The following is a 24992-nucleotide window of genomic DNA, read 5'->3' as shown; positions in this document are numbered from 1 at the left end:
TGGAATATCCATTTTAGTGGTCTTAAAGTTATAGAACAAAAATAACACATGCAAAAATAAAACATCAAGACTAATATTCAAGTGGAATATATAGAACTGAACTTCCATTTCAAAAGGGGTACCATGTAGAGCCACCTCAACTAAAGTAACATTTTTAAAAACTGCAGGCCTTGTAATTTTTATGTGTATCTCAGTACAATATATTAACATTTTTTTCATATATTTTTGACATTTTGTCAAATTCAGAACTACTCTTTTTACTAAAGAGCATGCATGCAAATAAAAATGCTTCATATTCTTCATATTAGTTTATATTTTTTATGACAACTGGTTATTGGCCAACTCAGCAGATTAGGAATAAAATATTTTCATTTTCTTGTTAAATATCTATCAATGTTATTAGTACTTTATGTGTCTAGTTAACGAATGTGATGATGGGATTAAAATTATGCTCTGAAATAATCCTTGCCTTCTTGGACTGCCATTCTCAGTGTGCATTGTGAGCTTTAGATAATCACATCACATAAGGAAGCTAGAGACTTTACATCATGTATCAGTTCTTATGTTTTGTACACTTTTGTGCTGAATAATTAGTCTATTTTATCAGATAAAAGTAATTTTGTATTGTTATTAGTTTCATAGATTCACGCTATTATTATTTTTTAAAATCCCAGCTCAAATTCTAAAGAACTCTGTGAAAGAAAAAAGATGATATTGCTATTGTACATATAGTATTCACACACATAACCAAAGAAATCCAATCCTAATCCTTTTCTCCATATAAACACATACTTCTTTTCCATAATATTTACTCAATTAAAAATATGTGTGCATTTCTCTTATAAAAACTCAGTTTGATTATATGCTTGGTAAAAATTACTAATCTTGGATTTTAGCTTTATATCTAGATATTTAGTTCATGTTGATATAGACTATCATAAAAATGTTATATGCATTTAAAACACTATTCTAAAATTTTTATTTTATATTAATTTTGAAATTCTAAAAGTGGATTGCATTATACAGGTTCATCTAGAAACAGAAATTAATATTTCATTTAGTAAAAACCTGGCCTATGTGCATATTCTATAATTTTGAAAATGATGAATACTAAAAAGATATTTTCTCACCAAGAAAGTGTCCTTCTAGTGTAACATCAGAAGGACAAACAAATCCACATTGGTCTTAATTTAACCTAAAAGTCAATGAGTAAGGGAAGATATCAAATTTTGTTATCCCAAATGTGTGCAGAGCAGATCAACTACAAAGTTCCAAGATGGCTATTTAAAATTTGATTAGATTATTTAAATGGAACTGTTTAAAGAGAAGCTCAAAGACATGTGAGCAAGGATTCTTTTGTGGTTTAAAATAATACCTTCTACTGAAATATAATGGTACTTGAAATCAGAAGAATAAGGAATGTGATCGCCCAATAGATCTTGGCAACAGCTCCCATTTGAGTAATACAGTTTTTGGCTATGTTGTTGATATTTGTTTTCATTTAGTTTCTGAAATCCATCCATACAAAAGTAAGATGATTCTTTCTAGGAATGCATTTAATACTTTGAAAAAAGAAATGGACTCTCCCCAATACATTCAGATTTATAGGAAGAAAGGAAGGAAGGGAGGGTAGGAGGGTGGGAGGGAAAGAAGATAGGCAAGTAGAAGCTGTCTACACTCAAATACAGAAGCAATCTTCAAACTGTTTTGATAGTTATGGAATATCTAAATGCAAGTTACTTATTTAAAGCATACTGCTGTTAAAACATTTTATGGCCACTTTTCTCCCAATACTTAAATATAGATTTATGAAGAGCAATATACTGCATTATACCCTGCTTTATACTTCTTTCTATATTCCTCCCTTCTCTAGAACTCCTGCCCAAACTACTGTACACTATGAAATTAAAGAATATACTGTTATATCCTTTAAAAATTTTGTGTGATTATTTTCAGGATTCTTCAGTGTTTCTCATTCGATTATCTTCAATTTCTTTAATATTCTCTTTAAAATATTTTATGAAATATCACTGAGCAATGCACATTCAAAATTCTGAGGATCTAATGCAAACTTCTGATTTTTAAAATTTTCTCTCACAATGTATTGAGTGCCATAATTTCCTGAACATGATTACCAGGCATTTTACTCTGTTTATTAAATAACCCTCACAATTACCTGTAAGATGGCTATCATAATTCTCATTTTTCAGGTGAAATACCTTAGCCCCAGAGAGGTAACATTGCTTGCTCAAAGTTACACAGTAGAGCAAGATCAAAGGTCAGTCCGGTGTAATTTCGAAAAGAACAACATACTACCACCCTCTGCATCTGTGGTTATGATTCTCTAACTGCAGATAATAGTAAGATAACAGTACGACATAAAATGGTTACTTTTATTATTCTGATTGTTATTACCAGATATCCAAAAAAAAATAAAATAAAATAAAAATGAATAAAATAGAACTGAGCCTGGGAAGAGAGTCTCAGCAAATTACTTTCCAAAATGTGACTACACAGAGTATTTGAGAACATGCCCATGTCATAAGCTCTTCTTATGTTTATATTTTGCTGTTCATAATACATTAATTTGAAACTCATTAATAGGGTAAGTGAGGTGATCATCACCCTGAATTACATTTCCTAATTCTGTTCTTTCCATGGCAATTGTAAAATCCACAGGCTTATCACTGGGTGGGAAAAAAGAATGTTCCCTGCAGCTGCAGCTGACTTTCTGGCAGACTCGGAAAGCGCTGTTCTGGCAGCTTAACCAAGCATCTGGGGCGGTTGGTGAATTAGTCTGAGTACTGACCTTCTAGATCGCCTATAAACATTCTGCATTCGCCTTGCTCCAATGAAAGGAATTTAACTCTTTGTACAATTATGATTAGAGGTTATTATAAAATCCTCTTTAAATTAATCAATGTAACCTTTCTTTAATGACATACTTACAAAGGAAATAGGGATTTAGCTGTCTGAAAAACAAATTCTGCTTGAAAAAAGTGAAATTTGGGGTTTGTTAGAACTTGTGCAAACTGGTTTCATGACGAGCTATCTCATGATTTGAGGCCTTTCCGTTCTCTTTATTTCTAAGTGGGCACACTTTTAAGTCATTCAGTAAAGATGAAAAAGATATATATCTATCCTTTTAGACACCAAGAAAGCATTTCACCACTTCCTATTCTGGAAATTATTTCTTAACTGAAGCATAAAGTACTCTTGGAGTAGTTTAAAAACATTATCTTTGTTTTGACCCTTAATGAACATGAAAAACAGTTGTTTATGGCACTTAGTGCAAAATAATCTTCATTTACTGAAGCCTATTCCTGGCATCGCCAAGCTTGTTGTTTTTCTGTATCATTTTTGGGCTAATAATTTCTAATAGTTTAAGATTTTTCTTGAAAGTATTTTACAAGATGAATGAGTCTTCAATTATACCCCTTCCAGTTATTCATGTCTCTCTTAACAGCAAACAGAGTGAAAAGTCAGAAACGCAATAAATTATTAAACACACATATTTTTAAAACAAGTGAAATAAAAATAAGGTTTATTGGTTTATATACTGATATATCTGTAGAATGCCAATATAACAATACATTATGAATATATATACATAATAAACATGCACTTATAAGACACATTATTTGTGTATCAGAATTTTACAAGCACAGCTTGTAACTGACTTCATCATTTTAAAACACTTTTATATAATGAAAACTTTTCACTTAATGATGAAGACATAATCATATCCTGACCTTTGCAAGGAGGTATATCTGTTTATCTTAACTGTAGACTCGGGGTCAGTCACCAAGTTGAAAGACCCCTGGGAGACGATCCAAGTCTAACATCATCTGAGTAACTGACCCCTAGAGATGAGCTGTTTCCCTAGGTGATAGATCCGATGCCACAGTCATTATCAAAACTTAAATTCTTGATGCCTTATCCCTTCTACTTTCCATTTACACTATGCTGTCTCTGAAATAAGATTTAAATAGGGTTGAAATGAGATCATGTTTAAATCTAAAGAACCCCAGAGCTTATTTTAAATTTCCATCCAATTTTACTTTGTTTCTTATGTAGAATTTCCCCTATGGCCTATTACCTTTGGTTTTATTTTTTTCACATAATGCAATCATGGTTTCATGACTTCAGAAAAATTTTTGACACAAATAATGGACACACATACACACACTCTGAATTATATATTAGCAATGATAAAGAGCTAATATGGAGAATATATTAATATATTGTAAAATGTTCTTATGGCATTTTAACACATAAGTTCCCCTGTTCTATGTTAATTTATTGTTTTAAATGAGCAATAGCAATATTGTGCTTTATTACAAGTCTAATGCCATAAACACAAATCATAAAAGTTCTAAAATAACAAATGGTCTAGAATCAAATGTGGGACATGATATGTCTCAAAAAAGAACTTAAAAAATTTTCTTACATATTAACTAATTTTAAGTGTACTTTAAATATGTGTTAATCTGTTTTCTGTTCACTATAGGAAGCTGCTTTAAAAAAGTATTTTATTTAAAAAATAAATCAAAAGCATCATATTGATCATGTAAAAAATGTATTGAACAACTGTGTGCCACACAATATTCCAAATGTGGAAGATAAAAACAGTAAACAATATATTTGTACTCACAGAGCTTAGTGTCTACAGAGAAAAAACAGAAAATAAAAACAATTTAGCAAGACAACAAGATAATTCCTGATAATGATGTTAATGTCTTTGATAATGTCAGAAGAACTACTTTTGCTTATTAGTACATTTGGATTAATTTCTTGATGTTTAGATTAGCCAATATACCATTTTGATTTCTAAATGCTTGTCAAATTTCTCTAATTTATGATATTAGAGAATACTAATACAAATATTTTTGTTTAAGTGAAATAAAACAAATTTTTTATACGTGTGTTAATACTCTTTCAAAAGTTTTTATTTTTAGACTTTTGGATAAAGATGGATCCCTAAAATGTCAAGTTCTCACTAATTTTTAAAAGTTTAGTTTCACACAAGCAATGTTCCCTTTGAAGCACCTGCTGATTGACACATTAGAGATTAAATGTAGAGACTGCTTTTGTAAGTTTTGCTTTGCTTTATTTTGTTTTAAAGTCAATCTCTCATGAAACAAATCAATGATTAAACCATTGGCCTGTATTTAAGAGCTGCTCTGCTGAGATGTTTTCCCCAGGTTAACAACTGAGTGTATATGGCCAATAATAAGACAGTAAGTAGCTAGGGTTATGGGATTCCCAAAGAAAGAGAAGCAGGTATAGCTTTAGGGACACAGGAGAAGCTATTTTCGGCCTAAGCCATTTTGTAATCTAAGCCTGGTCACAAAGTTTGTCCTTGAACAGATCTCAGTAATTAATGATCTTAAGGTAACAAAAGAATGTGGGAACAAATGACTGTTATCAGGAAGAGAAGTAACAATAGCAAAGATCATATGCCAGTTGTTAAGATTCCCAGTTTTGTTTGATAAGATTAGCCTGAAGCACTCAGTTACTGGATGAACCAGAACCTAAAGGATAATGGACATGAGTTTGAGCAAACTCACAGAGATAGTAAAGGACAGGGAAGCCTGGTGTGCTGCAGTCCATGGGGTCATAAAAACAGATGGACATGACTTAGAGACTAAAGAACAACAACGAAAGGATGATGATGCTTTTTCTGAACCTCCTGATTTCAGTTATACTAAAGCTTAGGCTCTGTAGATTTTTGCCCCAATTGTATGCTGAATTCTCCTTGATGCAAGCCTATTCATGAATATGCATATTTCTTTACCTTAAAACTTTGGCAGTTTTGTTCTTAGGGAAACACTGCTTTGGGTAGGATCTCCAGTGTTTCCCTTATTTGCTGCAAGTATCAGTAAGAAATCCTTTATTTTCCTGATCCTTATCTTGGTTGTGTCTTTTGGCTAAACACCTACCAAGAGGCAAGCCGAGTTTTTCAGGTAAAGATACTTTCTAAGAAGTTGACAATTTGTAAACTACAAAGCCACAATAAGAAAAGCTTCTCCTGAGACTGACCTTCAAAAACAAGTACTTGTTAAGTATTTCGTTTCTTTCATTCATGTTAATGCCAACATAGGAAGATGAGGGTTCAAATTTTAAGACAAATCAGATCTTGACACAATCAAAGCCAACTACTGCTGCTGCTGCTGCTACTGCTAAATCGCTTCAGTCGTGTCCAACTCTGTGCCACCCCATAGATGGAAGCCCACCAGGCGCACCCCCATCCCTGGGATTCTCCAGGCAAGAATACTGGAGTGGGTTGCCATTTCCTCCTCCAATCAAAGCCAACTATAGGAGATATTTTAAGAAAGTTTTCTATTAAGTTGTATACGAAGGTATAATAAGCTTATGATAAAACATTTTCTCCAAAGGCCATTCATTGTGTTCTTCTTAGTCATTTGCAACTAATATCAATTATACCTACCTGTAACAGTGTTAGAATTCTTCATTACTTGTGCTGTCTCAGTACAATTAAGTTCTGCAGTAAAGGTCATCCAAAATTCGTATTTAGTTATATGCTCATCTCCTTCACCAGGTAGAAGGTCTCTGTTAGGTCCATCAAAAATCAACTATAATTTTACATCAAGATTCATTTGAAGACTCTATTTTCTATCTGCCTGATAAGGAAAAATATACTTAAAGATACAAACATATACCTCCATCCTCTCCATGAGACTGTTGCTTTTACTCTCTTAATTATCACTACTCTCTTTTTGACTTTTTCAGCTATTCTGCTTTCTGACTCAGATTTCAAAAGAAATCCAGAAATCCCTTACTTATTGCTGTTTTCTTTCTTTCTTTACTTCGCTTTACTTTTTAAAGTGAAAAACATCTCTAGATCCATGAGCTATAAATCTTTCATCATTGATAAAACACGACAAGATGAAAAGGATCTTTGTCAGAAGTTTCCAAAGGAGCATGTGGAAAGATAAAATGACATGCCAAGTAATCTACTTGCTGCCACTGATTACTAACAGTCAATGGCTTATGCTACATTGCTTGAGATTAATCTTCATAAAAAATAATTGTGAAGAAAGCCTCTTCTTATTCTAATACTAGATCTCTAATAAATAAATAACCAGAATAAATTATGAAAAAAGTGTACAATATTTTTTGTGCTAATTCTGGAGCCTAAGTCCAAGAAAATAGTATATTGCCAGAGATGTGTTTTAGTCTCTTCCTTCCAATTTACCTCTAAAGCACTAAGCTATTACAGAGTTACAATATAGGGTTTTGTATTTTTGACATTAAAGAAATGAAATAATCTGTATACTTTCTGTATCATGGGAGAAAAAATAAGCTTAAAATATACTCACTTTATGATTTAAACATGTTTCACCAAATACTATGCTTTATTTAACGTATGGTGTATTTTAAAAGTAGGCTATCTACAAAGGATTAGTCCAATGACAGTGCTGTTTAACTTTTCAAAAGATAAATCTGGCATTTAATATATTAAAGTTAAGTATTTTATTAGTAGTATTGCTGTCAAAATGTCAACTTTCAACAAAGTGGAAATCATAAACTATATTCTTGAGCAAGCAGATATGGCAAATCTATGAATAACTTTCATAATTTCTTTATCAAATCCAAGATTTACTCTCATAATGACATCATCTAAAAGTTAGAAAGTATTTTTGCAATACTGACAAAACAAAAATACTGATTTTTTAATCTAATCCCAAAGTGTTTATTTACCATTAGTTTTCTTCACAATTTAAGGTTATGGCAGTATAAAATGGGAGTTATCTAATCCTTCTTAGGAAGTTTTTCATTTGATACAAAATGAAGGCCTTCTTGTGAATGAATAATCTCAATTCCCTTATGCAGCTTTCCCAATCTGAACTCTTAGTTGACAAATGATTAGCCACTGGTATCCATCTTAATACTTGTGACTTCCATTTTATTCCAGGAGACCAGACATGAGCACAGAAGTATAGCAGCACTTTCAGTTAGGTTTATTAGCCTAGCAGATGTTCATCTCAGAGATTATCTCTCTGCACTATAAGATGACATGCCATGGACCCATTCTGAAATTCCACATTGATTCTGTCTTCTAAAGATAAAAGATTTCAGAGATAACAGAAAACACAAAGTTGTCTCTAAAACATTCACTTTTCTATTAAAGATAAATCTTGAACATCTTATGATTAAAATAGTAAGGAGGGTTGATTATGTCAGGAAAAAAATAATATAAATTATTTTTGTCCCCATTCAAAATGACAGAACTATGAGTCTACAAGAAAACACATGGGTAGAACTCTTGAAGTACTTCATCCTTATTTCATATCCAGATTTATATTAGAAAATTAATTATACAATAAACTCTTCTCTAAAGGTATTTAAAAATTAAGAAACACAACTTACAAGATGATTATTTTTGGAAAAAGCTGCAACCCTTTTAAAGTTTTCTCATATCTAATTCTCTAAGCCTAAGGGTATCCATAAGTCAAAATTCTTACTAAGAAAATATACCCCCAAAATACCAGTATACCAAAAATACATGGACAGTGGAGTAACTTTATTTGTTTTTATTTAGCCTGAAATAAGAGACTTATTTGGACTATCAAGTACCACCAAGATCATAAGACAAAATTAACTGAATATCTAGAAACAAGAAAAGATTAACTGATAGCCTAATTGAGGTTACTTTTCTTATATGTAAGAAAAGTAAGCAACCAATTTATTTTCAAGGGAAAGTTTTACTTTTCTTTGTTTAAAGTTTTAGTTGATTTTTTTTTTTTAGTATTTCAAAAATACAATTAAGTTTGCCTTGAGCTTATGCATTTTGTGATATTTTTATATTAAATCAACTCTGCACAAAAATTTCACCACTTTAAATTTTGATTAAAGCAATCATAAGTATTTTTACAAGTAAAATAGCCAAAGAATTCAAAAACACATAATATAAATATTCAAGGATCTCAGAATTATATATAATAATTTAAATGATGAAGAAATAAAAAAGACATTTTAAACTGTAATATAGCTTACTGCTTAGGAAGAAAGTTTCTATCTGTTGTACAAAAATACTGCTGAAAAGAAAAGGTTCAAGATCAACATAAACTTCGTTGGTTAACAAAAATAAGGCCACTATAGACCAAAAGTATATCTTACCTATTGCACAAGTGTTTAATGAACTGAGAAAAGAATCAAAGAAGTCACTAAGACACAAAGATGACAGAACAGCACCACCTAGTTCCCTCTAGAAAAGTTCCAAATATGTATGCCTCTCTGATTTACTTTGAAAAATTGAATATACTCTCAAAATAAATCACTTGCTATACAACTACACTCCTGCAAATCATTACCTGCAACAAAGCATTTACTTGAATTGCTTTAATTTTAAAGTTTCCTTTAAAATATAAAGAAAGCAAAATTAAAGATAATAGTTAAGCTGAGGTTTTTCTGTCTTTGCAATGTACAGTTGAGTGAAATCCAAAAAAATAAATCACTAAATACAGTACTATACAGGCTAAACCACCGCCATTATGATTTCCAGAGTATATATCAATTTTTTAATCTTATCTATTACAAGATACATATCACCTACTCCTGGGATCCTACTGGCTAGTAAGTGACACTATTCAAAAATACCATACAATCTCTTAGAAATATGACATAATTTGCATATTGAAGCCATCAGTCAAAGTTAAATATTAAAGAAAGCAATATAAAGATAGCAAGAATATTTGTAGCCTGTTTGTATGATTTTGCATTTTCTCTATAACACTCAAAATAATTGCATAAAATTCACTTTATTAAAAACATTTAATTGTATCCTATCCATTCACGAGCTTTGTTTACCAGGTGATTAATATTTCAATCCTATTCAGAGAGATTCAGCAGGAGGAAATATTTCAGGAGCGACATTTAATCAGCACTCTCAAGAAGTCACATTACAGTAGTACAGGTTTTAATCAGGCATGATGTACTGTAATATAAGCGAGGGACGGAGTTTTAATATATATGACACAGTACAAGGAACATTGTTTCTAGATAGGACACTTTAAAAATGTTTTCCCTGAGGCATCAGCAGCTCTTTAAATGACTGTTGCTGGTAACATCAGAATTGCTCAAGCAGAACTTCAGCTCTAAAAAACTAAATATTGTTGCTTGTTACATAGATCCTTCTCACAGACCTCTTCTCCCCTACATTCCCTCCGCTGACCTGGTCATCTACAGTTCTGGCCCACTGATCCTTTATGAAATTAAATGAATCATCCTCTTGAACAAATCAGTTAGAATAGAGCGTGCTTAAATATTTCTTGTTCACTTGTCAGCTTCTTTCAACTTGTATTAATAAAATAAAGAAACGGCATCATACTGAGAATGTTTTCAGGATAAACGACTGAAGGAAATGAGACCTCTTTAATCCAACCTTATGTAAAAATGTTAAAAGCTCAGTGAGGTTTATAATATTGTTGATAAGCCAGTGATTTTATATTCTCACTGATATATCCGCATTTTTTTCTGTGAAAAATATATTAGCATAAAAATATTTTATTTCAGAAAAAAGAATTAAGGCATTATAATATTTTGATTTGTTTATTCTGTGTCTCAGTCACTAGAGTATAGGCTCCGTAAAGTTAGAAACTATTTCTATCTTGTCTAATTGTATATCCAACGTTTACAACACTGACTTCAAGTACATATTTGTTGAAAAATGAATCAATAAATGAATGCTATGTTTAAGAAAATCAGTGGCTATGAAAAATAATATGACTGTAGAAATTTTTACATACATGTAAATTAAATGCACAGGAAAACAAAACTAAACTCAAAATTAAAACTTAATTCAATACACTCCCCAATAAAAATGACTAACATATCAATACTAATTTTCAAAACTGATTTATGGATGTAATTTCATTAAAAAATAAATGTGTGGCCCAAATTCAGGTTGATGGCCGCAAAATTAACTTATAAAACTCACTGACCTAGGGGGAAAAAAAGGTTCTGAAATTTATAGACACATGCATCAGAATAACAATCTCTTAATGTGTAAAAACAATATACTAAATAACACTTGAGTAGCTATAAAAAATAAATTTTAGTAAAATATATTTTTAAGAGCACACATTTCATGTTATACTGACTGTATTTTAAAAGATCTTTAGGTGGAAAGTAAAAAAGAAAACACCATTTTTTTCAGTGTGTCATCATCCATAAGATCCTATGCTACATAGTGCCGAAGAACAGATTTGTTTCCAATCTCTCAATCCACAGATGAAAAAACTAAGCTGCCAGAGAAGTATCTTACTCATCTCCAAAATGGTGGCATGGCTTTGATAAGAACTTGGGTCCCTTGATTGCTACCATTACATCTTGATGCTGCAGGGCACTTGCAAAAATCAAAGTCTAAAATTATTCCAGGGGTATCTCTGGACTTTCACTACAAAATAAAGGACATTCACCAGGCTAACATGACTCCCACTCCCACAATAAATGTATTTTGATATGGCAGTTGATGATATTCCACTCAAGGATTACGGGTATCCATTATTGTCTCTTCCTCTATCACCAAATCACTCCCATTCTCTATCTCTGTACACCAAGATGATGAGAAGCTCTCAGAAGGAAAGATTCCTAATGCCAGATCATGTTTACTCTATTTTATAGTAAGAGTATGATAAAACGATAAAAAATTATCAGTCTTTCCAATCTATCTGTACCCAACTGTCAAACATGGTTGACATATTATAAAACACTATCACTTCCTTCAAAGATAATCTGTTTCGCCTTGTTGGTAGTCTGTATCTGAACAGTCAATAAAATTAGGTAAAGCAAAACAAAAATTTAAAGTAAATTTGACTTCAATGTCCTCTATCAGACCTTTAAAAATTTATGAACTTATCCCTCTACCAATATCTTTACCTTAGCTATTACACAGAAGTGAAAGGATACGGAGAATTGAAATTCACAATACCATTAGTCTTACTTCACTCACAGCATTTCTATATTACATATATAATATATAAATATATATATTATATATATATATAAAACAAACCAGTGGACAAGAAACTATCCTCTATAAATGTTTCTTGACCTTTAAAAATGCATTTGTAAATATTATTGACCACACAACTTATTATTCATGCTAGTTATCATAAAATCTTTTTATATAAAGACAATGCACTTTAGTACAATATCATTTTGGTCAATATTATGGAAGTTGTTCCAAATTTGGTGACCCTAACAAGAATGTTGATCTGAAACGCTTTAGCATTTAAAGTGACAGAGGTACTTCCCTTATATCAAATTGAAAATTCAATTTCTGAGTGGGTCATTATGACAAAAATGCTGAGTTATATAAAGGTATGATAATTCCATACATTTCCAGTGTTTCGGATACTATATAGTTACACATTAAAAAGTTAAAATATGTCACTTCTAATCATAGATTTATAGGAATATCTCAATATAATGAATAAAATTCAGTAACATATTAAAATAACTTTTCATAAAAACAGTGACAGAGTCAACAAAGTTGATTCCCAAACTATCTTCCCTTTTTGTCACTAGGCTCTGAAAAGTGGATTATCGGGGCTGAACAAAAGCCACATTAAAGATGAGGTTATCCTTGCCTGAATGCTACATCATACTGACACATCTCCATATAAAGCAAGATTTTAGGTAGTAACAGAAACTATGCAAGAATATAATTCTTAATATTAACTTTATAAAGTGGCAGCAGCCCTCAATGAATTGAGATAGTTTAATCTACTTTGAATATCTGTTAACTGAATGCTTATTTCTACATGAATTGATTTGGCTTCAAATGAATCTTAACACAGCTAATTTTCTTTTGAATGCCAAGAGTCAGGAAAGAATCAAAAATCCAAAAGACAATGGTAAAATTGATTTTTTAAATTTGAAAGAACTACGTAACTTTTAAGAAAACCTATATTTCTCTGGGACATTTTCAAAAAAGCATTCTTAAAACACTTTATGTGGAAATAGAGTCACTACAAATTGTAGAAAGTCTTTTCACCCCTGGAATTCAGCACTAGTAACTATATTTAAATTCTCTTAAAAAAGTAGTAAATATTTCCATTCTAGCTCCCACTGTCTTCAAAATGCAAAAAGAAAACTAAATCAAATTCAACTACAGCAAACATGTGTCTTCAACTGTAGAAGTATGGCTAAGCATTTTGTGTGTGTGTATATATATATATATATATTTAATTATATTATAATTATATATATATTATTTAATTATATATATATATAATTTATTTAAAAGCCCTTTTAAATAAAATGAATGGAATCTCCCTGAGTTAAACTGAGAAAAATATACCCTGAATCTGTAGGACTACTCAGAGCACCTTTACTCTACAGCTTGGCAGTAACAAAAGCAGGTCAGTCCTCACTGATAATCTGGCAGATCAAGGTCAGTCCGTAATTCCTCTTTGTTTATACATTTATCCAGAAATACTAGCTACTCTAAATAGAACAATAAGATGATCAGACTTCATGTTTACCCAAAGTCACCATCAGGAATATTTTAGGGGACAAGAATTATTAAAAAAAAGACAAGAGGTTACAATGCCCAGAGAAATCGGGGAGTTCAAAGCCATGATTCAAATGTTTTCAGGGCAAATCTGAAGTGACTACCTTAACTGAAAGAAGTGATTCTACATTTTTTTTGTGAAGTATGTCATTATTAAGCATTATATTTCTCGGTATCCTTTTTTTTTCCTTCTTCCTGTAGTTTAAAATGAAAATTGATTGCAAATATTTAGTCTATTCAGAATACTGTATTGGCATTTTGGCAATTATAAGTACTTAAATATTATTTGGACTCAATTAAAAAGATGCGTCAAGATTAAATAGACTGGAAGAGAACTAATCAATCAGTGAAATGAAAACATTAAAAAAAGACACAGGCCAGACATTTGATTAGGCACCTGAAATAAAATGAAGACTAAGACCTAGCAATCTAGGGGCTTATAGTCCACTAGAGGAGACATTCAAAATGCTATAAGAAAAATCCATGTAGGGGTTATATAGATCATAACATAGACAAAATAAAATGCTTAGTTCTCTCATAAACTAAGAAAACATAAATGCTTAAAATATTCAATAAAGGGCAGATGGTAATCTTTTGTCTACTAAAACACATCAGATTCCGGTCCAAAATTCCCACGAAAAAAACTCCTATGTGTTCCTGAATATTAGCACTTTTAGCTACCATCAATAATAATATGGTATGGAAAATAATTCAGTTGTGTAAAATAATGAAACAAAAATTGGTTACAACTGTTAGTATATTAACTCATAAAATGCTTTTATATTGTAATGATCAGAAAAAAAGAATGGTTGCATTTACAAGTTAAACTTAAATTTTCTGATTATATGTAACACACAAATACAAGCAAGTCAAGGGGTACAATTAAGTAAACTTTCAAATTCATGCAATGTAGGAAAATGTTCTCTTTATAAATGGTGACATGTACTAAAATGAGCAAATTATTGCAGCTATCCCTCCACAAATGTAGTCTCAATACATACATATTTTCCTCTTTCTCCTTCTCTCTCTTTCGTTCAACATTCCTATATATTTTCACAGTTCTCCACACTGCATCCAAATCAAAAAGTGAAAATATGTCTCAAATTTGCCAATGTGCTGACATTTAGCAGCCCATGAAGACTGCAGACTATCAATACTATCTAAAAATCTATAGCCTCAAATAATAAACAGTATAACTTCGAAATCCCACCATAGCAAGATGTGTTAATGGGCTAGTTAGGGAATAGAGTATTGATTTAGGAACAATTTCTGATTCTTCTTTTTGTTTGGGAAAGTGAAAGGAACAATTCCTATTCAGGATAAGGGATACACATTTTCACTCATTATTTTTTTTTCAATCCCAAAGCAAAGAACTATTTAGAAATAACAGATACTGTATTCTTTATTACAATGGTGAATCTCATTCTGCCTTGGCAGAGTAACTAGTTTAAGTGTAGAAATGCGAGTAACTTCTTGCTATACTAGAGTCATTGCCTTCAGAAACAGCCTTCTCTGAATACCACCTACACATTAATACATGACAGTGAACTTACAGCCAGACCCCTGTTCTATCCACATGATCCCTGAAAAGGCTTTGAAATGAGGACACACGCATAATTAAGGCACAGTGAATATCACAGTACATGTAACAAACTAGAGTATTATGAATCCTTAGGGAAACCTCATAGAATTAATACATTTTCTAAAGAAAGCTGCACATGAGTAAAGAGAGCCTAAAATGCTAATTAGATCCTCTCAGTGAAGGCTATAGAAAAGTTGATTCTTGAATCCTGAAGTTGGGCACAGAATGGAACATTTGTATACAGAAAGACTGAAGGGGCGGGGGGGGGGCAAGAATTTGACATAAAAGCTCTTCAATAGATGATGTACATAATTCTTGAGAAAATAAATGAAGCAAAATAAAAATATAACAGTAGGCAAATCCCAAATCTCCTGAAAGAGTTAAGTAGGAGAAGTGATTTCCTATTAGAAAAGGGTTATGTAACAACAGAGGGAAATACTCAGCCTAGCATATGCTAATTTAGTCGGCTTTGCCAGGCGTTTCTGTGTGTTTGGCTGGCTGACTCACATTCCTTCCCTCTTCTTTTTGCCATTTTTATTATGAGACTAAGGAGGTTGAATGCTCACAAAAAGCAATAATAACAATAACAAAAACAACTAAAAGCACATTGTATGTGTTTTATCTTTGCTAAAACACTGGGATACAAGCCTTGGAGGTTGAGAGAAAAAACACCCAATCTGGACGTATTCAGTACATAGGTTTGGTTAAGATTCCTTTTAACTGTTCTTCACTCCCTGTGAATTTATTTTAATGGGTCTTTCAGGTTGATAGAACAGTGCAGAGGGGGGTATATTATATTCCTAGAGAGTGTAAAGGAAGCTGAGTTACTATTCAGACTTCGGTCCATAAAATAAAGATTGCAATAAGGGAATGACAAATCAGAAGCTTACTGTGCATTTTATTTGCTTTTAAATACAAATATTCTAATCATCCCTCATTTCAGCCTGTCTACTACTTAAAATTAAAAGCAGAAGACATATAAAGTATAAGAAGGAACGGAAGGTAAAGGTGTCAGGACATTTTCTCCTGGGGCAATATAGGACAAGCTAATGTAAAATATGAATTTATTACAAAAGTAGAAACATATTTTACACACCATAAATTTTAGGCTTTGATGTTTGAGTAAGCATTAAGGGAGGTACTTGCATCTTTAAAGGCAAACAATTTTAGCAAAGAAGCTAAAAATATTCCCTTACAAGAACAAATTAATTGGCTTTATAAATTACACTGAATCAATATAACAGTTATACACTTAGCAGTCGGCAACACATCTTTCTCAGGAAAGGTACTTTCTTAACTCGGTTCTCAAAGATGACTTTAGATAAACAATGCACCGTTACCATTAATAAACCCTCATCAAATCTATAAAACTAGGGGGGTTATTTAACCTATAAAAATACTTTTATATCTGTATGTGAAGTTATTTGCACTATACAATTACACTTAGCTTTAAGTTTTTTTGTTCCTCAAAGCAAATAAATGCTTATTCTTGTTTTCTAAACAATCCCTAGTGAAATCAGTATCTAACCCCTAGAATAACAGCTTAACTGTGGCTAAACAGGGGCATCCCCCTCAGCATTCAAATGGCTGAAAGATAATTTCAATATTCAAATGAAAATGATTTGCTGACTCAGAAAGAGTAATCCTCAATGCTTAATAATAACTGTCTTAATATTTACTTCAAAGACTTCTGAAATAGAATGTGAATAATTAATGGCCGGCTCTTTCCAAGGCAGATCTCCTTACAACCTCAGCCCTGCCTCTCTATTCAGGTAGCAGTAAGTTCTCATCACTTAGTTTCTTAAACACAAAGAAGATCCAGAATAAATGCTCAGCTCTATTGCAAATTCAGAAACTGTAAACCTTGCGTGTGTGTTTTTAAGTGGAAAAGTTAATCACTGCTGCAGCCTAAAAAAATGAATTCAAAAAATACCTTTTTCAACCTTCAGAAATAAGGTTAAATAAGCAAAACAAAATAAACTTTTCCTTTTTCCTCACACTTCATCCCTGAGTGCTCCAAACTCTAATTACACGCAAAATTATAAAGATGTTCTTCAGACCGAAAAATAACTGTAAATTTTAGGCTTGTACATATGTGCATATATAGAGATAAATGATTGAAGAATATTTCCTTTCTCAATAATTACATCTCTGATTTTGGCATTAATATTTAACTCATACCTAATTAAACAGAATATTTAGTTTCCTAACATATATATATGTATTACATATTACTAAGATAAAACTATTTCATATCATCTAAAGAAACTCACTGAATACATGAACAGGACCAATTGGACTCATTACTAGGATGAAAATCAATATGCATAATAGGCTCAATAATTTTGTTTGATAGCAAATGGAATCAAGATAAACAATGCTACACTAGTTATTGTCTTCTGATAGGCTTCTCTCATAGTCTGCCCATAATAATTGTCCCACAACTCTTGCTTTTATTAAGGAACATATTTGACGCTTTTGCCTGTGTGATATATAAAATTTTTTAGAAAGGAGATATTCTCTACTGGTTTTGTCATGCGAGTGTATGATGTTAACAAAAATTCCAATTTATGTCACTAAATAAATGGTAAAAACATACATTAAACAATTAATTCCTATTTCTTTTAAGACTACTGTATTCTCCCCAACAGGAAATGCTCTAATAAGGAAAAAAAAAAAGCAACTAACTCCTTACTCGCTAAAGGAAGAGAAAGATAACAGTATTTGCCAGCTTAACATTCATTAGGTCCAACACATGTAAATAACTGCATAAGAATTAGAATTCCTAGAAGCCTTAGAATGCATAAGGATTTTATTTTAACTTGGCTATTTATTTTCATTAAACTGAACTGTGGTCCTGATAGTTTGCAAGATAGTTGCAAGTTCGCACAATTCATTTGATGAAAATGTTGATAATTATGTTAGGATTTATTACATTAATCTCTAAATAAATTATATATTCTCTCTTTAGCTTTGCCATGAGCTCAAGTGATTAGAAATACTCTTTGGATTATTTCTGGTCATGAAGAGTTGAAGGATGGTTCATGTCCACTACAAGCTATGAAATATGAAAAGACTTCCTATTTCAGTCACGCCACATGACTGCTTTCCTGCATGTGTTTTGCCTGCCGCTGCAGAGCACATTAGGCCTGAGATGCCATTTGCATCATCACACAGCAGGGGGCTTCAGCTGCCACAGCTCTAGGTTAATCCTCACCCACCTCTTTACACAAGGAATTTGCAGAAAATGTCGTTTTTTGATACTACAGAACTACACTCCAAAAACGTTTGACATTTTCAAATCAAATGTTGGTAATGAACTTGTCCTTTTAAATATTTTAGGTTAAATAAGTAAATTTAAATTATGTCTTCTCTTCCCCCCCAACCATGAATTGAGTTTGTGATCTTATGCAAATATCTTGATTTTTTAATTATGGAAAAGAAAAAAATGGGTAGGGAAACATCATGTCAAAGAACAACTGATCAAATTACATTCATTTAAAGATGTATATCAACAGCTATCACTATGATAATTTTCTATAGGAAAATTGTTTCCTAAACCAATAAGATCTATAAAATGTTAAAATTAACTCATATATGTGTGGGTATGTGTGTGTATATATATATATATATATATATATATATATATAACAAAGTATGAGTGCTGATGTGTTATGAAAAGATACCACTTAACTACATCATACCTAACTGTGAATCTAAAACTATTTATTATGCATTTACTAAATTGAGAATAAGTAAAGCTCAGGGCTTGCCCTCAAGAAGCTTAATATAAACAAGGTAGTAGAGTTGTTTTTAGGAGGGTAAACAAACCTGTAACTGACAATTCCACAAAGGATTTCTGCAGTTTGTGAGTTCCACGTCCTTCATTTGTAATTTCCCTTCTCGCTGCTTCCTCACCTACTCAGCCAGTTGCTACACAATGGGTGATTTTGCCAAGAAGGTTTAATGAAGTCTATTAAAACAAGGACTCTCTATCAATAAATCTCATAGAATGCATGTCAACATGATCCAATGAAACAATAACATGATGTGTCTATGTTATATTACAAATGTACCCCAAATCCTTCACAATATATAAATTTTACTTCTCTCAATCATTTTATACCCCATAGACTCTTTATTTTCTAAAGAAAATTGATTTCTATTTGATGTTGATTTCAGGCCATTTTAAAATGCATGCTTAGGATGTCTTCCAACATTATTGCACAAGTATTTTCTGTTTAAGTGATTTAAGTAAGTTTTTCTTTAAGAAAAATGACTATCTCATTAGTTAAATCTGGGAAAAATATTTTTCACATATTTGATCTTCTTGTGGAAAATGAAGGAAGAGACTGTCTCAGTTGATGCTTACCTTTGTCATGTTGGGCTACCAGAGTTCTACTAGTTGTAGACACAAGGGAAAAGACAACAAAATAAACTTCCATATCTTGATACTAAATTAGCCTAGGAACGCCTCATATTTGCAAAGAGATTTTCTTAATTACTAAGTGTCTGGTGTTTCTGTAAGTCATAGTCATTGACTCCTGTATAAAACTTACTTTTCAAAGTTTCCACTGTTAATCAAAACAGGGAGGAGTGAGCTGTATCTCAGGAACTGCATTCAGCATAAAAGATGCGCTCATCATGACTAAGGTAGAAGTAAAGAAGCAAGAGAGACACGCTTTGGGGAAATATTAGGTTATCAGAATTTTATTTAGTTTGTATGTATATTTTGCATTACCACATGCTTTCTAAAAATGTAAGGGGAGGTGCATGACACATACTGAGGCAAGTACTATGCATGTCGAACAGACCTTTAACTTGAGGATATTTCTTTTTACACACAACTAATTACTTACTACAATGTCCCACAGCAAAACACACATATCCACAAACCCTAAAACCCCAAAATTAGTACTGGATGTGTTTTTTGTATAACACCAACACTGAACAAGGAAATAAAGTTCTCAACAAAATCAGAATCTCTCTATGCATGTCTATTTTGCCCTTCTTTCCTTTTTGTCCTTTCTCAGATTGTTTCCTGTGCTAAACAAGAGAGTCTCCATCTTTCCAGTGTTGCTTCAGGCACAGAAAGGAGCACAGCTACAAAGAGGGTCAGCAACTGAACTGAATCTACCCTGTAGACAAGAAGAGGTCTTAGTTACAGGTGGCAAGTTTTTACACTCCTCATTCTAAAGAAATTTTTTTTCTCTAATGTGTCCCTTGCCCTTGTCCAGCTTTTCCCTCTATATCCAATAGAGGAAAATTTTAAAAAAAAAAAGGGGGGGGTGCTGTATAGCTTAACACTGAATCAAATTTTGTTATCTAAGTAGTCTACATTCCAAGTTATAGTCTGGTCAGAAACATGTTTATTTTCTATCTAACTATTCATTGCCTAAAGACTTGTTGAGGATGAACTAGTAGGTGTTGTAGAATAGAACTATTTAAACCTTTTTTTACAAAGACTCATTTTATCATGATCTTGAATCTTACCACTGACTTACCACTTTACATATTAACAAGCCAAAAGACTGAGTCTGCTTCCCAGGAAAAGTAAAAAAAAAAAAAAAAAAAAAAAAAATGGTGACAATATAAAACAGTGAAACTACAGAGAAAATGTGTTAAATTGAGTCTTCCAGTCTAAAATGATGCATACTGCAAGAAAGGGGATAAATACAAAGGATAAATACATTGATTAGTATGACTTAAGTGATAAAACCACTCTAGTGCTGATAATGCTAAAAATAAGAAGCTGTAGACAGACTGCCTATAGTATTTGCCAAGTCATAACTACTAACAGGCAGAGCAGACTACCCCGGGCCAAAATCAGTTGCTCACTAGTTCCCCCGCTACCTCTCCTTCCCTGTACATAGGAAAGACCTGCTAAATATTTAATCTATGTCCAGGAAATCAAGCTTTCATTCTACAACCTAACCAAGTCCTAATAAAACAGAGTGGTGGGAGAAACATAAACCTGGACCCTGAAGCAACGTTTTTAGCCAAGACCAAGACAAGGAAGGCACAAGCAATTTGTTTGAGCAGGAACTGACAGTATCAACAAAGTGTGATGTGTCTGTGGAGCAGTGTTTGATAAATGTGAGGCAGCCATAAACATGAGAAGACAATCCAGTGGGTCTTTGTACCTCCTCCCACTTCTAGTTTTTTCTTTTTTTTCCCTTAAATCCTATTCTCTCTCTCCTTTAGTGTATTAATACAGCCATCTAAGGTGCTCAGAAGTACACATATATCCTTGAGCTGGTTCTCTTTGCCTGGTTGCTGTGATAGGACACTTATTTATTTGGGCCTGCCGCTGGTGCTGCTGCTGGCTGCAGTGGCGCGTTTGCTCTGGTATACCCACACCCCTTCCACCCTTCTCCCCCAGTCTGCTGTGAAAAGCAGCACTGTCTTAACACTTGGTATACATACTTAATAAAAGAAACCCATGCCCTTAATAAAAAAGAATGCAGCTGAAGGAATCTCTCTGAGTAGAGAAAGTAAATCCTCCTTCAGGCTGAGAGAGAGAGAGACAGGGAGAGAGAGGCACCAGCAGACAGTTATTTTGCAGTGCACTGAATAGACAATTCACAGGGAAATGTTGAAGGCAGAGAGGAGGCGACCCCCAAGTGCAGTCCGTTGCCCACATGCTCTATAATAAATAATCTTGCACCAGCCCAGTAGTGTGTGCAGTGACGTGCCGGGGCCAGCATACACAGATTGGCAGGGAAAACACATCCAGCGGTGTCGAATGTTCATCACAATCACCAAATTAACTGATTTCCCCACATCACACTCCCCTTACCCGGCGTGGTGCGCTCATGCGCGCGCGCGGGACGCACACACACGCACACACACACACACACACACACACACACACACATAGCAGAGCTGAGAAATGCAAGTTACTGAGAGGTGAACTGGGGTCTCTAGGAGGATGTTTCAGGACAGATTAGAAATCCAAGTAATGTGTCAGCCACGGGATTACTTGCGCGAGGGTGGGGGTGTAAGCGCTGGGGAATGGGACCAGAGGGTGGGGGTGTAGGCGCTGGGGAATGGGACCAGGCGGCGTTAAGCAGGAAGAACAGGCTGTCTGCCTTCTCAGGGATTCTGGCACATGACAGATCAAAAATTTACATCAAACATAAAATACACAAAATTACCCCGAAATATTCCAAGAAATACCTCTGCAAGTTTGGTTAGTTAATTCAGGAAAATTCTGCCCACTATCTCGTCTTTTACATTCATAAATATGCATAAATAAAATACGGTCATGGTCTATATCCTGGAGGAGGCTAGGAAACAGGATGCATTCCAAGAACTTGCTGAAAGATGGTTCATTGACCTCATTTAAATCCTCCAAAGGCCGATTGTATGCCTGTGGTTCTATATGTCTTACTTTCAGATTCCTTTTATCCAGGGACAAATACATTTGATCAACTTATCTCTCCTACAAATATACAAATGATGGAAGAGAGGTTAAAGGTGGGCAAAGATTTATGAAGAAATCAAGAGTCATCTAGCTTAAAAAAAAATCATATGGACCATAATTTCACATCCATCCTCCCTGTATCTCACACTCAAGCCACATCCCTACACCACTCTCTTCAAAGCAACAATCTTCTGCCTTACAGCCCCTGCCCACTCATTCCTAGCATGCCGCCTCTGCCTCTACCACCACCCAAAGTGTGCTCTTCCCAGGCACTTTTACTCCATACATTGCCGTGTATTTCATAATCATCATCATCCTCCCACTGCACACAGCCCCCTCCCTCCTTCAAAAGCAAGGATCTGGCGAAAAGTGCACCCCAGTTCGCTAGCCAGTCTGCATCCAAGCCCAATGATTTGCATAATAACAGTGTTTTGTGCGGTTTCCCTCCTCTGCGGTCACAGGGGTTCTTACATTTCACCTGAAAGGATGATATTAATTATGGAAAAGAAGCGTCAGAGAGCGGGATGGAAAGGTAGGGAATTAAGCTAAAATCCCTTAGCACTAAAGTAACTGCCAGGGTGCACATATTTCTTGGCTTCAAAAAAATGAAAAAGAAAACCACACGGGCTGAATAATAAAAAGTCAGTTGGTTAATAAAGTGGCTTTGGGTCTTTTAATTCTTCCCTTCCGTGGCCCTCTCTATTTCCTGCTTTATTTATTCATTCTTCCTTTTTCCTTTTACTCTTTTTCGTTCTTTCTTTTTCTTCCTTCCTTGCTTATCTCTCTCTTTCGTTTTTTTCTTTTTTCTTTTTTTTTTTAAAAACCTCAGACAGTCTTCTCTCTCTTCCTAGGTGAATGACACTTCTCACAACACATCCTCCCCCCCGCCCTCCGCCCCCGGGGATGTTATTGCAATGCACACGGTGCCGCCGCTGCTGCTGTTCTCGCCGTCTCGGCAGCTCGCTCCCAGGCTCTCACACACTTTTTAAAGGCACACGAATATGCTGATGGTGGGAAGAAGGGGCAAAAGAAAGGCGACACGAAGAGGGGGAGGTTAAAGAGATGACAAGAGATGCAGAGGGTCGGTCGGGAGCGTGATGTGGGAGGCGGCTGGTGGGGGTTGGTGGGAGGGTGGAATGTTCAGAGAAGGCACAAGTTGCCAGCCAAAAGGCGTGGGAGTGTGTATGTGAAGGGTGAGGGGAGTGCTGGCGAGCATGGAGAGTGAGAGATGTAGGAAGCTCAGGTGAATGAAAAGGCGAAAGGTGCCCATAAGGGACTGACTGCCGAGACAGCAGGGTTGAGCCAGCGCTAGAGATTCGAGGGGCTGGAGCAAACTGCCACTGCCCCCTGCCGCACCGGGAAGTAGGGGGAGGGGGTGGAATTCGCCGGGGACTGGGGGACTGTAAGGGGGAGAGTGGAAATATGGGGTGGAGTGAGGATGATGGGGAATGGGCGTGAAGTTGATGCTCCCCGCGGCGGGGCGGGGATTACCTTGTAGCAGGAGCCCGCAGACACTGTAGAAGCGGAGAACGGCGCTGCGTTTCCAAATCATGGTCCCTTTTCTAAAGGGTTGAGAATGAACGAGGGGGGCAAAGAGATGCTGGTGAGCAGGGCACCAGAGTGCGGGGCTCCGCCGGTGTCTCCTTCGCGGAGCCCGCCGGACCCAGGGTCCTCGCCGCTGCGGTGCTCGAACCTGCGGACGCGGATCAGATGGCAGCAGCAGAAGCGGCAACGGCGAAGCACCCTCAGAATGAGGTTTCTCTGGGCAAAATAGTTTATTTTCCTCCTCCTCTTGCTGGTGGTGCAGCCGCGACAGTCCTTCTGCCAGGCACGGGTTTGGAGCTTGCCTTCTTCCCGGCGCGCACCCGGGGCTGTCCGAGCAGGTGGTGCAGGGATGCCGGGGTGTCGGAGAAGATGCAGACGAGGGCTGTAAGGAGTGGGTAGGTCACGCAAGGGAAAGGCGGGGAATAAGGGGAGCAAGCAAGCAGCAGCCGCCGCTCGAGCTTGAGGTGTCTCGGGGTCCTGGGAGGGGAGGTGGCAGAGGTGGAAGCGGCGCTAGAGGCGATAGCGGCGGCGGCGGCTGCTCCCGGATGCTCGGGCTGCAGCAGCGACGGCGGCTGTAGCGGCGGCGGCAGCTCTACAGAGCACCAGACACAAGGGCAAGCTCAGCACGGTGGAGGCCCCGCCCCCACCATGGCCAGGGACAGACACCGCCCCCCGGCCAATGGGGACACACCCGCCCACCAGGTCTAGCCAATGAGAGAAAGGGATGGGTGGAGACAGGCGCCGGGAAAAACAAACAGGCTTCTCAAGGACCCTTCGGGCAGGAAGAACTGAATCCCCCATTCACACACCCCGGCGGGTCTCACCTCCTTGGAGAGTCTCAGCCTAACTTTCTGAGACAGAGCCTTCATTAATAAGTGCCTAGCATTCGGGAAGGG

The 24992-nt window shown here is 35.0% G+C and overlaps 1 protein-coding gene across 3 annotated transcripts in view; it reads right to left on the bottom strand.

Moving 5' to 3' along the window:
* Positions 1–24690, bottom strand: part of CADM2 (cell adhesion molecule 2) — a 1291443-nt gene extending 1266753 nt beyond the window's left edge. For all 3 annotated transcript variants that reach the window (XM_042230370.2, XM_042230374.2, XM_042230375.2), the window contains exon 1: positions 24043–24690. In XM_042230370.2, coding sequence (XP_042086304.1) covers positions 24043–24103 — 61 coding nt within the window. In that variant the 5' untranslated portion in view covers positions 24104–24690. The remainder of the gene's footprint in view (positions 1–24042) is intronic.
* Between the last annotated feature and the right edge of the window lie 302 nt (positions 24691–24992).

Source organism: Ovis aries, chromosome 1 (assembly GCF_016772045.2).
Source record: "Ovis aries strain OAR_USU_Benz2616 breed Rambouillet chromosome 1, ARS-UI_Ramb_v3.0, whole genome shotgun sequence".
Taxonomy (NCBI): domain Eukaryota; kingdom Metazoa; phylum Chordata; class Mammalia; order Artiodactyla; family Bovidae; genus Ovis; species Ovis aries.
Note: the sequence above shows the minus strand (reverse complement) of the source record. Positions and strands in the feature narration are given on the sequence as shown.